At 37.6% G+C, this 13586-nt stretch overlaps 1 protein-coding gene across 1 annotated transcript; it reads left to right on the plus strand.

The window, feature by feature from the left end:
- The first annotated feature begins 378 nt into the window (after positions 1-378).
- Positions 379-12717, plus strand: RpLP1 (Ribosomal protein LP1). Its single transcript, XM_083130458.1, has 4 exons — positions 379-585; positions 2563-2722; positions 5978-6070; positions 12630-12717. Exons 1-4 carry the CDS (start codon positions 514-516, stop codon positions 12641-12643), a joined length of 339 nt encoding a protein of 112 aa, XP_082986584.1. The 5' UTR covers positions 379-513; the 3' UTR covers positions 12644-12717.
- The last annotated feature ends 869 nt before the right edge of the window (positions 12718-13586 follow it).

A 13586-nucleotide genomic window follows, 5' to 3' on the forward strand; every position in this document is an offset into this window, starting at 1 on the left:
CGATTACTTTCCCATAAATGTTTTAATATTAGGTTCCTTAGCATTGTTCTAATAATAAACCTAAATGCTCTCGTAGTTAGGTTAGGTTCCGTTAGCATTAAAATAATATCGCTAAATGCTTTCTAAAGAAAAAGGTTCTAAATTACCTGTACATTCATTCCCACTAATCATAAACTTGCATTTTTCTCGTCTTCATCTGTTCTTAAGATTTGTAACATCCTTTTTAGCAGACGAATTACGTGGCAGGAGCAAATTTGACGCTTATTCTTACTGCTGACACGTGCGTGTCAGCAGTGACGTCAGAACTCAAGCTCAAGGTTGCTCTAGTGTTGTGCGATAAGGGAGACCCACAATAGTCGAACGGAAACACATCGTCCGATGACGTAACTTCCGTTTCCGTCTTGAACTTGACTGTTTCCGTGTTGCTTGTTCTCTTCGGAGCTAAGGCCTTTTTGGCGACTTGCATCAAATATTTTTATAGGAATCGAACATTAAATTTAGTGAAAAGAAGCAATGGCAACTACAGCTGAACTCGCGTGTGTTTATTCAGCACTTATTCTCGCAGACGATGATGTTGCGGTGACGGTAAGTTTCACGTTGTCTTTGGTCGCATGCATGGCCATGTTTTCACAATGGTAGGAAATTGCATATTTACTGTTTACCTGTAATGCACGAAATGACTACACAACAAAGACACGTCCTTCACAAAAATCTAGACGATTGTGAATTACCTTCATTGCATGATAGCATTACCTTGATGTTATAAATATTGCATTTAGTCAACCTGTAATGCAGATTTGTAACAAGAAGCTGAGAGGATAGAATATGTACATATTTGTTAATTTTGACAAGCTTTCATTAGAGCAACCCATTTTAAAAAGTTACTTTGTTTCAACTGATTCTTTAATATTTTTTATATTATCCTTTATCCTCCTCATCACACTTGGCGTGTAAGCTTAATTTACACTAGAACTGCATCATTTTTAACCAAGATGTTTTCTAAATATCATTTCGAATTACAATCATCTGTGTAACACCTATGGAATGAGTAAATTATGAAGGGGAGATACTTTTTCCTCCAGAAACGTTGCATCAAACGACGTGTTTACATGTAACAATAAAGAAAAGTTCTACAATAAAAGCAATACATACACATAATCAAGAAGAATGTTGGGTAAAACTTTAGTAACCGCCAAACATCTGAAATTCCTTTATTTTCTTATTTTTCACATTGGTACTTACGTATTCTGCATTGCTAAGGATTCTGGAAGGTGGGAGTTCGTTTTTGTCACGACAATAACTTCAATTTTCCGCATATCTAGTACTTATTGTTCGTTCATTTTCCAGTTGCATTACACACAATATGGCGGGCAAATCTTGACTAGCGTTATCCATGACCACTGGGTGTGTAGTGTTTCCAACCTTCTTCACCAAAAAATACCTACTTTCGTGTTAACTGATTTTGCATTTTTTCCGGGTTTGAAACCCCCACAAACCATGCACGGCAAGGTTAGGTTAGGCAAACAATTAAAATGGTCATGTTCTTGCAAAAAAAAAATGGCATGGTTGGAAACACTGACCGGGGTTACATCATCGAACGCACGCAGCATTTAGTTCATGTAGTAGAAGGCCATTGAGACAATAGCTTTCGTGCATCGGAGAGACATTAATCTTCAAAAATACATGATGTACCGGCGATATAAATTAAGCGAAGGGGGGAAAAAACACTTCCACAACCTTTCAGAAGTGTACGGAAAGTCAGTTCGTTAAGTAATTTCTCCTGTAAAATTGAAGAAAAAAGTTTTGCGGATACTAAAATTTTACCAAATCCTGCAGACGTCCATGGCTATCACAAAATACAAAATATTTGTCATTTGCGTTCACTTGTTCAGGCAATGGCGGTTCCAAAACTTGGGGGAGGGGGATAATGACAGTTTACTTTCCCTTCGTAATGAGGGTTTGCGGGGGGGCAAAGGTGGCAAAAAGGGGGGGTGCAGTTGCCACCCCCCCCCCACAATCACCACCACTGGTTCAGAGCCTACCTTAATGTAGCGGGGACCGCATGCCGTTGGTAGGGAACCATGCTAAGCGTAATAAAGGAAAAATCATATGGAATTCTTTGAAACAATGGTTTCTTCACTATAAAGAAAGGTTGTCATTGGCATGAAGGAAGGGGTATGCTGTCCTCTATTTTCCAGAGAATACTTCAGAATTAAACTATCCATCGGCTTGCCTGATCAACACCACACTTGGTCTTTATTTTAATAAAATAATGTACCTGTGTAAAGTAATGGACAATCAGGTCACATTAGGGTAACTCCAAGCTTGTTCTTTAGAAATAAGGTAACAAGGTGACATTGAGTGTAGATGTGGATAACGATGTATGTACGAAATATGTGTTTCATGAGTTTGACGTGGCTGATTTAGTGTGCTCGATAGAACTATTGAATTGAAATAGTACAAACAGCCAGAAATGACACATGGCCCTGTAACCTATGTAATAGTGGATCTTATGTTTTGTCGTGAACTAACCATTTTCAACTCTTTCTAATGTTTATTTAGGGTGAGAAGATCCAGACCATCTTGAAGGCAGCAGCTGTGCCTGTGGAGCCATATTGGCCAGGACTGTTCGCCAAAGCCCTCGAGGGTGTCAGCATTAAGGACCTAATAACAAATGTAGGGTCTGGTGTTGGAGCTGCTCCTGCAGGTGCTGCAGCTGGTGGTATGTGCAGTTGTTATTATTATTATTTTGGCAGGGTAGCATCCCTCTTTTTGATAGCTAATATTTGACAGAAGGGTGGTACTACATATAGGTTGCCATACATCTGGAGAACCTCGAAATAACATAAAAAATCATCTAATTCATTAGTTAGTCCTGTTGAAATGGATCTGAAGGACTAGAAGGTGCTCTTGTCTCCTGATAATAATAATTACAAGTCATAAATACTGTCAACTTCTGTTCGTTATAAGTGTGAAAATATTTGTTCTATATATGATGTTTGAAAATGAAAATATAAAAACTGTAACCATTCTTATTGATTTGAGAAACTGAACTGATAAGACAGTTTTGCAAATACCAACAAACTAGTGTGATAAAAAAACTGATGTATTGATCTAACGTAAAGTTACAAGTGTCCTGTCAAGAATTTAATTTTACTTTAAATAACATAATATGTTAATTACATAACTGATTGCAAAGGGTTTACATCTGAAAGAGAACTGCACATTTAGACGCTTACTTTACACAATCATGGCATATGAATTAATTTTCTATTCACACGTTCATCTCAAAGCAGCTTGATACTGCAGCCCATTTAAAAATATGTTTTATTATTGATAAAACTAAGACCGTGATATTGGCCTTAGCAGCCAATATCGATAGAGTACGGATTAATCTGTACCATATCTAATTATAGTAAAGAAGGCAAGTCTGGCATGAGTACGAGAGGAAATGTAGGAAGCTATTGTAAAATAAATTTATCAAGTTGTCGGGAAAAGAAGTTGAGGAATCAGGAAACTCTTGGAAAATTCATTTATAGTTCATGTGGGAACTGTTCGTTTATACAGTTAAATGTGTAACATACCAATGCTTCAAGAGTGGTTATTGTACTGCACTTAAATTCCATAAACCTAACTAAGCTTTCAGACCAAAGCAACAAGTGGCATGGGAGTTTTGCATTGAAACAATAAATGATACTGGTTCCACCAGCCTAAAAGCAAGAATTCAGTTCACGTGCCTCAGTACGTGGCAGCACTATGCGTGATCAGTAGAGCCCAGATGTTCAGGCACTGAAAAGTATTAAAAATGGTAGGCAAAAAGGCAGCGATAAATTGAAAAAAATTGAAGAGAAGGACTTAAATTCTTCTTAAATCTTGAAAAATGTATTTACAAATTAACCTAAAATTAGTAAATATTATTGAGCTGTTGTTACGTAGGGTAAACAATTCAGATTTTACTTTCAATATTTATGATGCCCAGCAAAATGGCTCCTTTTTAAAATCTAATTCAGTTGCTTTTCGTTCTCAATTTCCTCAAGATCAGAATTTTCACTACGAACACGCACACATTTCTCACTAACCAACTTGCCTTTAGGGCCAGGAACAGAAGTGATCGCGTTGACACATTCGTGGAAAGTAGCCAGAGCAGACACAAGGGTTTCTCCTGATTTCTCTACTTTAGTTATTGTTTGTGGCAGTATTGTATAATGGGCTGCAATAAATGACAAGTCACTTCGAAAGAGACACCGAAAAACTTCAACCAACATTTCAAAATTCTCTGTAATAAACATGTGCAGAAATCCACCTGCCTCACCTTGTCAGGATTGGTTGGGGAGGGAGAGAAATTCCTGGTGCTGTGTCCTTAAATTTTTGGATTCTGGAGGGGTCCTTAATGACGTGAGATCAAGTATGTTTCTTGCTTCAGCAAGGTAGTCATTTGCGTTTTTTCTGCAAAATTGATAATGAATGCAATGTTGCCAAACTGCCTAATGTTGAATTTTAAACTTGTGCATGAATTGTTGCTGTTTACATTAAAAACGTGGTGGCGTTTGAATAACAAGGGTTATTGAAAAACAAAATCAAATAAAAGAAGAGAAATATAATTTAAAAGATGCCTTGTCGAAATGACAAAAGAGGCAAAAATGTTTGAAAAAGGCAGCGTAAGGTGAAACAGGCAAAAAAAGGCAACATAAAGTATTGTTCAGAATGTTAAGAACCTTCGGACCGGTGTACTTTTGTGTTAAATTTTTGTCTACCAGCATCTGAAACGAATAGGCATTTTGCCTAAAATCCGGGCTCTAGTAATCAGACAACAGCGCAGTCCAAGCAACATATTGAGAACTGCTTGTGTCACTTCAGTTTGAAATTCTGGAGGTCTGTTTCCAAGTGACCCGTCCTGCTTATTGGTTCAGTCTGAAACCTCCCTAAGTCATCTTTCAATTAGGTGACTAAAAGTGAAACTCTTCCTTTGGGGCTAATGGAATTTTCTCATTGTAGATTTGGTTTCACATATATTATATACACTTATCTTAGCAGGAGTGTACATCAAGAGAAATGCATCCTTTCTGTTTCTAAAGATAGAAAATAATTTTCAAATTTCATGCCCTGAAGAAAATAGTTTTTCACAAGGGAATAATGTTATTTACAAAATTTAAACAAATGTTTTCAATATCTTAACTCTCAGCCTTCCATCTGTCCCTATCCTGAGCAAGATCTATCCACTCTTTTCCATCCAATTTCCTTTAGGTCCATCTCAATGTTTATCTTTTACCACCAGGTTTCCAAACAAGAATCCTGTAAACTCTTCTTTCCTCTTCCATTCGTGCCACATGATAATATCTAGATATGAATAATATTTTTGTTCATTGGTATTTGAATATCACTTACATATTACTAAGTGTAACATTGAGAAGTTGTTTGAAACTTATTTAAAAATTTACATAATTTTCTGATTTCCTAAAAGTAAATAATTTTCAGATTATATTACAGATATATCTGTAATCCCAGGAAATGTGCAACCTAAAGAAACCCCCTCCCAGTGCTATCAGGGCAAAGTTCATCCTATCCCTATTGGCAGTATTGCTAATGTTATTGCAGGGTGAGGCAAAAGTGTCAGGCTACACAGGAAAAAAATAGGCACATACAAAAATACACAATTGATATGTAATGGACACAATAAAAGTACATGGTCAGTTAGCGCACCATCTGCTTGAATGCATTCTTCAATTTGATGCCATTGTGTAAGATTCTGCTAGTGTGGTAATGTTTGATAGTTTGGAAGTTGTTTTTATACACCATGTAAAGGCAAAGAATTGTGTACCAGCAGCTAATTCCCTTAACCTGAAAGCCATCGAGGTTTCATGACCAGGAGCACTACTGCTTCAGTATCAGAGTCCTAGAAAAATTATTACATGTGTATTCTGTTGTCACATTGTATAAACTTTATTAATAAAAGTAACTAATTCAATTTTTCTCATAGCTCCAGCTGCTGCTGAAGCTGCTCCTGCAGAGGAGAAGAAGGAAGCGAAGAAAGAAGAGCCTGAGGAGGAATCAGATGAAGATATGGGATTCGGTAAGTTAATCTTTTGAATTTTGGTCTGCTTTGCACACTAATACTTTCTACATTTGTTATTAACTTCATCATTTTCATTTGCATATATTTATCTGTAATGGTTACTACAAGCTCAATTTTTACCTCCACTTTATCCCTTCTTATTATCCCCAAATACATAAATGTCTGTTGTGACAAAATAGATTTTCCCAGATCTAATTTTAATCTCATGGAATGAAACTTTTATTGTGGTTGTGTTTCGCAACTGATTTAATTCAAAATAGTATACACAACATTACTTATGCTTTCAAGGTGAAAAGCTCTTAAAGTTTATCTTTCGAATGTTCCTTGAGAGATCATCTTTTACAATTTTGTATGATGTGTGGGAGTTTGCAAGCAAGAATGCTGTAAATAATTTGTAAGACTGAGCCAATATCGATGCTGATGTATTCATATAGGCCAAATTTATTTACCGATACCGACCGTTACTTTTCCGCATTTCACGTGTCTGCAAAAGTACCATGTGATCCTTTCACAGAGTAATTATCCTGGAAATTTAAAAAATCAACTTTATTTAAACATCGATATCTGTATCAATAAGTATCACTAAGAGTATCGGCATCAGTATGTGTATCTGTTCAAAGTATCGGCTCGGTCCTAATAAATTCACAAGAATATTCTCAAATAATTGGAAAGCGATCTTTTCTTTCAAGTTAACCAGAAATTATGCTTGAGTAAAATTTAATCACTTGATCAGCCACTACTTTCCTATGAGAGTAGTAGTGAAAGATGGTTGAATAAAGTTGATGTTTTTCCTTTAGTTTTGTACTGTTGTAGACCAGTTACTATTAAAATTGTTAGGTTTTTTTTTCGTATTCTTGTTTCACGTGCATACCCAGTGATTACTTGTATTAGCTGCTGACTATATATGATTACAAAAGAAAATGAGGGTATGTTCATTTTGTTATAAATGTGAGTTACTGAAAGTTTGAGGAAATCTTGAATATCTGGGTTCAAACTCCAAGCTTGATGTCCACTGAGATGCGGTGAAACACCGAAATATCTGGCAACAGAACTTCTTTTGAAATCAAATGGTGTAATGCCCACTACACGTAAAATAACTGAACGGAAGCCGAATTTCTGTGCCAGAAGTATGCAGGTTATGTTAAGGTGTATCAAATTCAGAGATGAAAACGTGTTAGTGGCATATTTTAGGACTTTTTTGAAAATGCCTAGGTAATATTTGTTAACTATCTGTCAGTTCAAAATAATCACCAGCATTGAGGCTGAAACCCTATAATAGCAAATAGGCAAAGCTGAAGCGCAGAAATATAAGGAAATCAATTGGCATGACATGTCTTAGTATAGTTTTTAATTCAACCAATTGGCACACAGCCTGTTGTTTAAATGTGGGAATATGAGGAGATATCAAAAGGTTTGCCTGTTGAGGTATAATTTGTTTAATAATGGAAAGATTGAAACAATGAACATACACATATAGTTTGCCTGTAGTGTCCTTTACATATCAATAGCATTTACATCAATATAGAAATTATGTATTAGTATTTTTTTCTCATAAGAGAAGTGTGAATAAAGTCGCAACATTTTGTACACACAAGATTGATCTTTATCAGGGAAAAAAAGCGAAACCTGTAGTGTTTGCTTTCCAGTCATTTCCAATGTGAAAAAAATACTTTCAGGAGTGGGGTGTATGTACATTGTACGAGGGGGTATCAAAAAGTTTTGCCTATTGAGGTATAATTTGTTTAATATTGGAAATATTGATATTCCTCCGTAATTACCATATTCTACCATCGACAATATGAACTATCCATTGTGCTAAAGCTACAAAGGAGAAAAAAAATGAAATAACCGATTATGTGCACGAGAATTACGAAATTATACAGAAATATGTCTTATTACAACAAAATTGAAGAAATATGATGTAAAAATGCGAGATTGGTGAAATATGTCAAAATATGCTTTGTCAAGTTTGTCTATTTCGGGTGATATTTATCAGATATGTAAATAGCTCACCCCAATAATAGATCTGAAGCCAATTGAAAAATATGTTATAAAGTCCCGGGCCCTAATAATGATGATGGAATCTAGCTTTGAAATTTAACCGGGAATTATGCTGAAATGTTATCAATCAGTACAACTGTAGATCAGCCACTGCTCATACATGCCCAATGATTATTTGTATTAGCTGCTGACTATATGATTACAATGGAAAATGAGGGTGTGTTAAATTTATTCTAAACTTGTTATTGAAAAGTGGAAAAAACATAACTTGTTCAAACGTGATGCATAAGGTCTAATTTTAGTTTCATATGAAGTTTTATTTTGTGCATGTGCATTTTCCTGTCCATATAAACTTGATATTTTTTTTACTTGGGAATTTGAGTTCTGATTCATTTCTCCATGCATACCTACTGTACGGACGCGATAAGAAGCGGCGTGCAATCAGAACGCAGAATGGCAGAACGTGACCAAATTCTGTCTCCTCGTTGGCTGCCATGTGGCTGGGGGGTTTCTACGTTGCCACGTTTGCACAAACACACGGACAGGCTAGTCAGCTGTTGGCAAGCTCGGGCATTCTGGCAAGCATGAAATATTTTATCTTCCTGCTCTACACAGCAACCGAAAACCTTCACTGAAAGAACCATTGTTGTGTTTTATTATGGTACATTGCAAGCATCAGCTACCGGCATCTTTTTACTTATGTTGTATCGTATCACAATTACCAACAAAAGAAAATGCGTCTTCTGGTATGAACAACACTATGGCAAATCGTTCTCCTTTGATTTCATGCCGCCTCTTTTTGCTTTCTTTGTCACGCCGCGATTGTTGAAGCTTCAGAATGCACAAATGAAATGCATTTCTTGAAAATTAGGGCAAATTACGTACAACTTCGTTTCGTTAACAAGTTTTTAAATTATATTTTGAGAAACCTACAAAAATTCACCTCCAAAACAGAATTTTACAGAACTGAGTTACTGTATTACGGAGAAGAATTTATCAAGAACAAATCAATTGTGTGTGAATTGATTGATTGAGTTGGTGTTTTAAAGTCCACTTTATGCACACTACGGCTAATCTGGAATGGACCTACACTTGGAAGTGGGATCCGAACCACTATGTGCCTCGACAGGGTATCAAACCCAGGACTACTTGATTACAAGGCGACAACACTTACCTTACCACTGTGCCATCGGGGAGGCACATGTGGGTGTGTGAAGTGAGATAATTTGGGAGCTACATGAGAATACAGACTCTGGCAATACAGAGTTCAATAAATTACAACGAAACGCTTGGCAATTGCTCGATTTCCTTAACATTAATGATACATTTGGTACATGTGTTATTAATGCTTTGAGCTACCTGTATGTAAAAACATAAAAAATGAATGAAAGAACAGAAGTAGTAGTTAAAGAATCAGTTGTTTTTGCTTACCGGCTAGCATTGCAGTGGCGCTATCCCAAGATCATCTTCATTGTTGGTTAGTAAAGGAACATCTTCATCTGAGCTACTACTGTCACTGTTGTCTTCCCGCCCAAGTGAAATTACAAAATCCTCCATTTGCTGTTCTTCAACTCCCTCCTTTTCCCATGCTTCGGAAATAATCTTCCTTGTGTGCTCTATAGCCGAACGCCACCTATCTGCTGTCACATCCCTGATAGCCTGTTCTGTCAATTGCAAAATTTTAGACTGTGTAAAAGGTGGCAAAGTGTTCCTCTGTGCTACCAGCCCTTTGACCTGTGCCCAAATAAGTTTGATTGCATTGTACATACAATGATAAGGCGGGAGACGGACCACCGTATGTCCCGCTTCTTCTGCAAGCTTGTCTATTCGATATATGGGGAACTGGGGTTTGTGTAACATAAGGAGCTGCAGTAGTTCAGCCTTCCTCATGTTTCTGTGGGCTCGCGAAAATCCTGAAGTAGGTCAATCCGGCAACAGCGTGTCGCTACCAGAGTGGGTGGTCCCACGCCGCTTGCTAGCGCGTCCCGACAATAGTCATGTCATAAATTCTGTTACAAAGTTAATAATGAACTACAGACACAGTGAGCAAGCTAATGTATTAATATGTGGATGTTATGAAGGTACAGGTCTTGCCAACACAGAGCACCAATCACTGTTGAAAATGGTCACCTCTGGCCTTCACACAGGCCCGTAGTGTGTCAGGCCAGTCATCGCAGCATGCACGGTCTCTAGGGGAAAGTCTGCCACCCGCCTTCACAAGAGAATGCTTGAGACTCGCAAGGTTTGGATGCCTCTTCCTACAGACCATGCCCTCCAAAACTGACCACAACTGTAGTCCAATGGGCTGAGGTTGGGGCTGCTGGAGGACCAATCAGCCAGAACAATGAAATCAGGCACATTCCTCTGAAGCCACTCCTGTGTGGTCTTTGCCTTGTGGGCCAGTGCTGAGTCCTGCTGGAAGCTCCATGGCTCATTGTTGAACATGGTGCAGGTTAAGGATTTTACAAGTGGCTCCAACACTGTCACTTGGTACACTTTTACAGGTGGTTTCACACCATGTTCACAGGTCAGTTGTGCCATCGTATGACACCCCCCCCCCCCACCACCACCACCACCACCAAACCATCACTGAGGTGGGATGAAGGCCTCTGAGGATCCATGTTTGGTGTAATAACAGCGTGAGCTTCCTAGGATGTCGAGGCATAAACACGTCGTTTTGACGATTGTAAGACACTTCAATCGTGAAGATTTTTTCGTATGTGAAAAGGATCCTCCTGTGGCCACCATTTGCATAACTGTGAAGGAGTATTTTTGTTTTCTGATCCCTCTGGACCTGAAGCTGTGGAGTGAGGAAGTAACCAGTACTTCGCTGATAAGCACGGGGTTGTAGGTCACTTCGGAGCACACGCGACATCAACATTTTCGAAATGTTCAGCTCTCGATGCCTCGTTTCCTGACAGGATTTCGTCGAATCCATGCTGCCACTGCTTTCACGAGCTTCTGGCTCCTCACGCTGCGAGGTCTACCTTTCCTGGGGCGGGTCCTCAATTGTCCCTGTGTCACAGTATCTGTTGATGGTCTGATGCACGAACATCCTGCTGATATTCAGGTTTTTGAGGGTGTTGAAAATGTCCGATGGTGATTTGCCAACTTTGTGCAGTGCGATTACTGCCGCACGGTTCTCTTATACACCCCGCTCCATTCGACTTGCAGTGATATTCACCTTTCTGCTACCACAGCCAAACACACAATGATAGTGGTTGTTGTTTGATCCAGCATTGCAGGATTTCCGTGCCAACCAGTGTTGCCATCCCTGTCTAAACTTTGTAACAAAATTTATGATAGGACTAGGTATCGGGCCATGAAAATTCATTCTTGTGTTAATCCTCAGGTACAGTGTTTTACAGCTACCATGATTTTATTAGCAACAATTCCTACATGTTTAGAGTACAATTTTCAAAGCAGGATGTATGCAGAGTGGGCATAAAGTCTGGACATGTACTAGGAATGAACGAACTTACCCTTTGGAACATTAATGATTCATAAACTGTCTTAATAACCAAGTGATTGCCATGGTCTTTATCATTCATTTACCATTTGCAGTGCACTTTAGGAAGAAACAGCATGAAGTTAGGCAAACAGAGGTGCACATGTCAAGGAAAGCATATAAGCCTTCTTACAGCAAGAAATTTGAGATATTTTATGTATGCATATTCCTCATAGGATTATGATAATCATTCATACCTTGAGTCACTTCGGCAAATATCATATGCACAATGCTTACCCAGCATGTTTTCAATGCATCTGATCTCTGCCTGAAATATGGCTGTGGAGTGTGATTTCGCACAATGAATTGGGGGGAGGGAGTTGTTCCCTGAATATCATCCATTGTCACTGGACAAAATGGGTTTGCTGTTTATTCCAGAATTAAATGATTTAATTGCTGTGGAGGTGAGATTATCACAGTGGGATTTGTCCCCGAAAGGGCTGTAGCATTTTAGTTTATTACAGAAGTTATATTTTTTATATTTACATATATGGCACACACAATAAATTAATTGTTAAATTAGCCACCTGTTAATTTCAGTTGCTCAAATATGCTATTTGCATGTCTGTAACATAGGCTCAAAATAAACATCTGATGTGAATGATCACAGGGATTCACTGAAATTGGCTGGTGGTTAATATCTTTCTTCCCAAGTTAAATAATTGTTAAGTTCCCCATGCATATAATACTGTGCCATGAAGTTGCATTAAAGGAATATAGGCATAGGGTCCTGCAAGTAAAGATATATTTTTATTTTATGCAAATAAGTGAATTGTGGTTTTTATTTTCGTCCAAAATTTTTATATATGCTGGTGTATCTGGCACTTTGTAACTTATACTATGTTGAGTTTTTTTGTTGTTTTTTTTTTGGAAATGTGCCCTGTAGGATATCCTGGTGATTTACACAAATTTCTGTACAGAGTTGCAGCAGAATATTGCACAAAATTAATCAATTAAAAAATATATTTGTGATAAGATTCATATAAATTTGATGCACATGAAAATTAAAGGTGAAAATCATTCTAATTTTTTTTTCTCTAATTTCAGGTTTGTTTGATTAGATTATCACCCTATGGAGTGATGTGTATACAATATTTTTGTAATTGATTAATGCATTAAAAACCATTCCCAAAGATTGAGTTGTATTATTTTGCATTTTGCAAACATGGGGTCTGCCTAGAAGCAGACAGCTTATCATAATGGTATAAATATGGGTTCAATTAATCTTATTTGTGATTTTCATTTTGGTAAAACTGTCACCATTTTTTATCAGTTATTTATTGGGCTTGGCAATGTATTTCTTGTTTTGGATGTTACTGTCATCATGACAAAGCTTTCTCATGCAAATGTGGCGGTGGGTCAAAATCTTGCTGCACACTGGTCTTGAAAACCTCCAGTAAAGAATCAACTTAACCTTTAGCAGACAGCCTTGTGTGCGTCGATAGCCTCGCCAAACTGGAATTTTTCAAGAGTGCAATTTTCAAGCTTGCTGCATTGTACAAAATCAAAGCTCAATAACTAGAAAAGAATGTTTCATAGAGATTCGGCTGTAAGCTTATGGTTGAAATTTTTTCCCCCCAAAATGTGAACTTCGTTGACCCACATGTAAGCAATGCTGGGAAGGGGGTTCAAAATGGTACCAGTAAATTTGTGGCAAGAATTGCACACTTGCTGCAGATACTTTCGGAGAACAAAATATTTTCTAAAGTGAAAGCTGTGTTTGCTTTTGGCAGAAAATTATTACAAGGTTTTCAAATAAAATTTTATCCTTCGGAAACCATGAATGCTAGTTTTACAAATTATATCTAGTTTTATTTGGCAAACACTAGGCTATAAACATACGGTTTTTCAAGTAGAAAAAAATAATAATCCTTAGGTACTATGGACCGTCTGTCAGACCGCTGTGTTATTTTGTTTCCATTTTTCTACCTTACCCCTTCGAATGTACCTTTCCGTTGAGACGAAATCTACACCAGTTCAAAGTCTTGTATTGGCATCTTTGAT

This window comes from Lepisma saccharinum, chromosome 10 (genome assembly GCF_977018435.1).
Source record: "Lepisma saccharinum chromosome 10, izLepSacc3.1, whole genome shotgun sequence".
NCBI lineage: Eukaryota > Metazoa > Arthropoda > Insecta > Zygentoma > Lepismatidae > Lepisma > Lepisma saccharinum.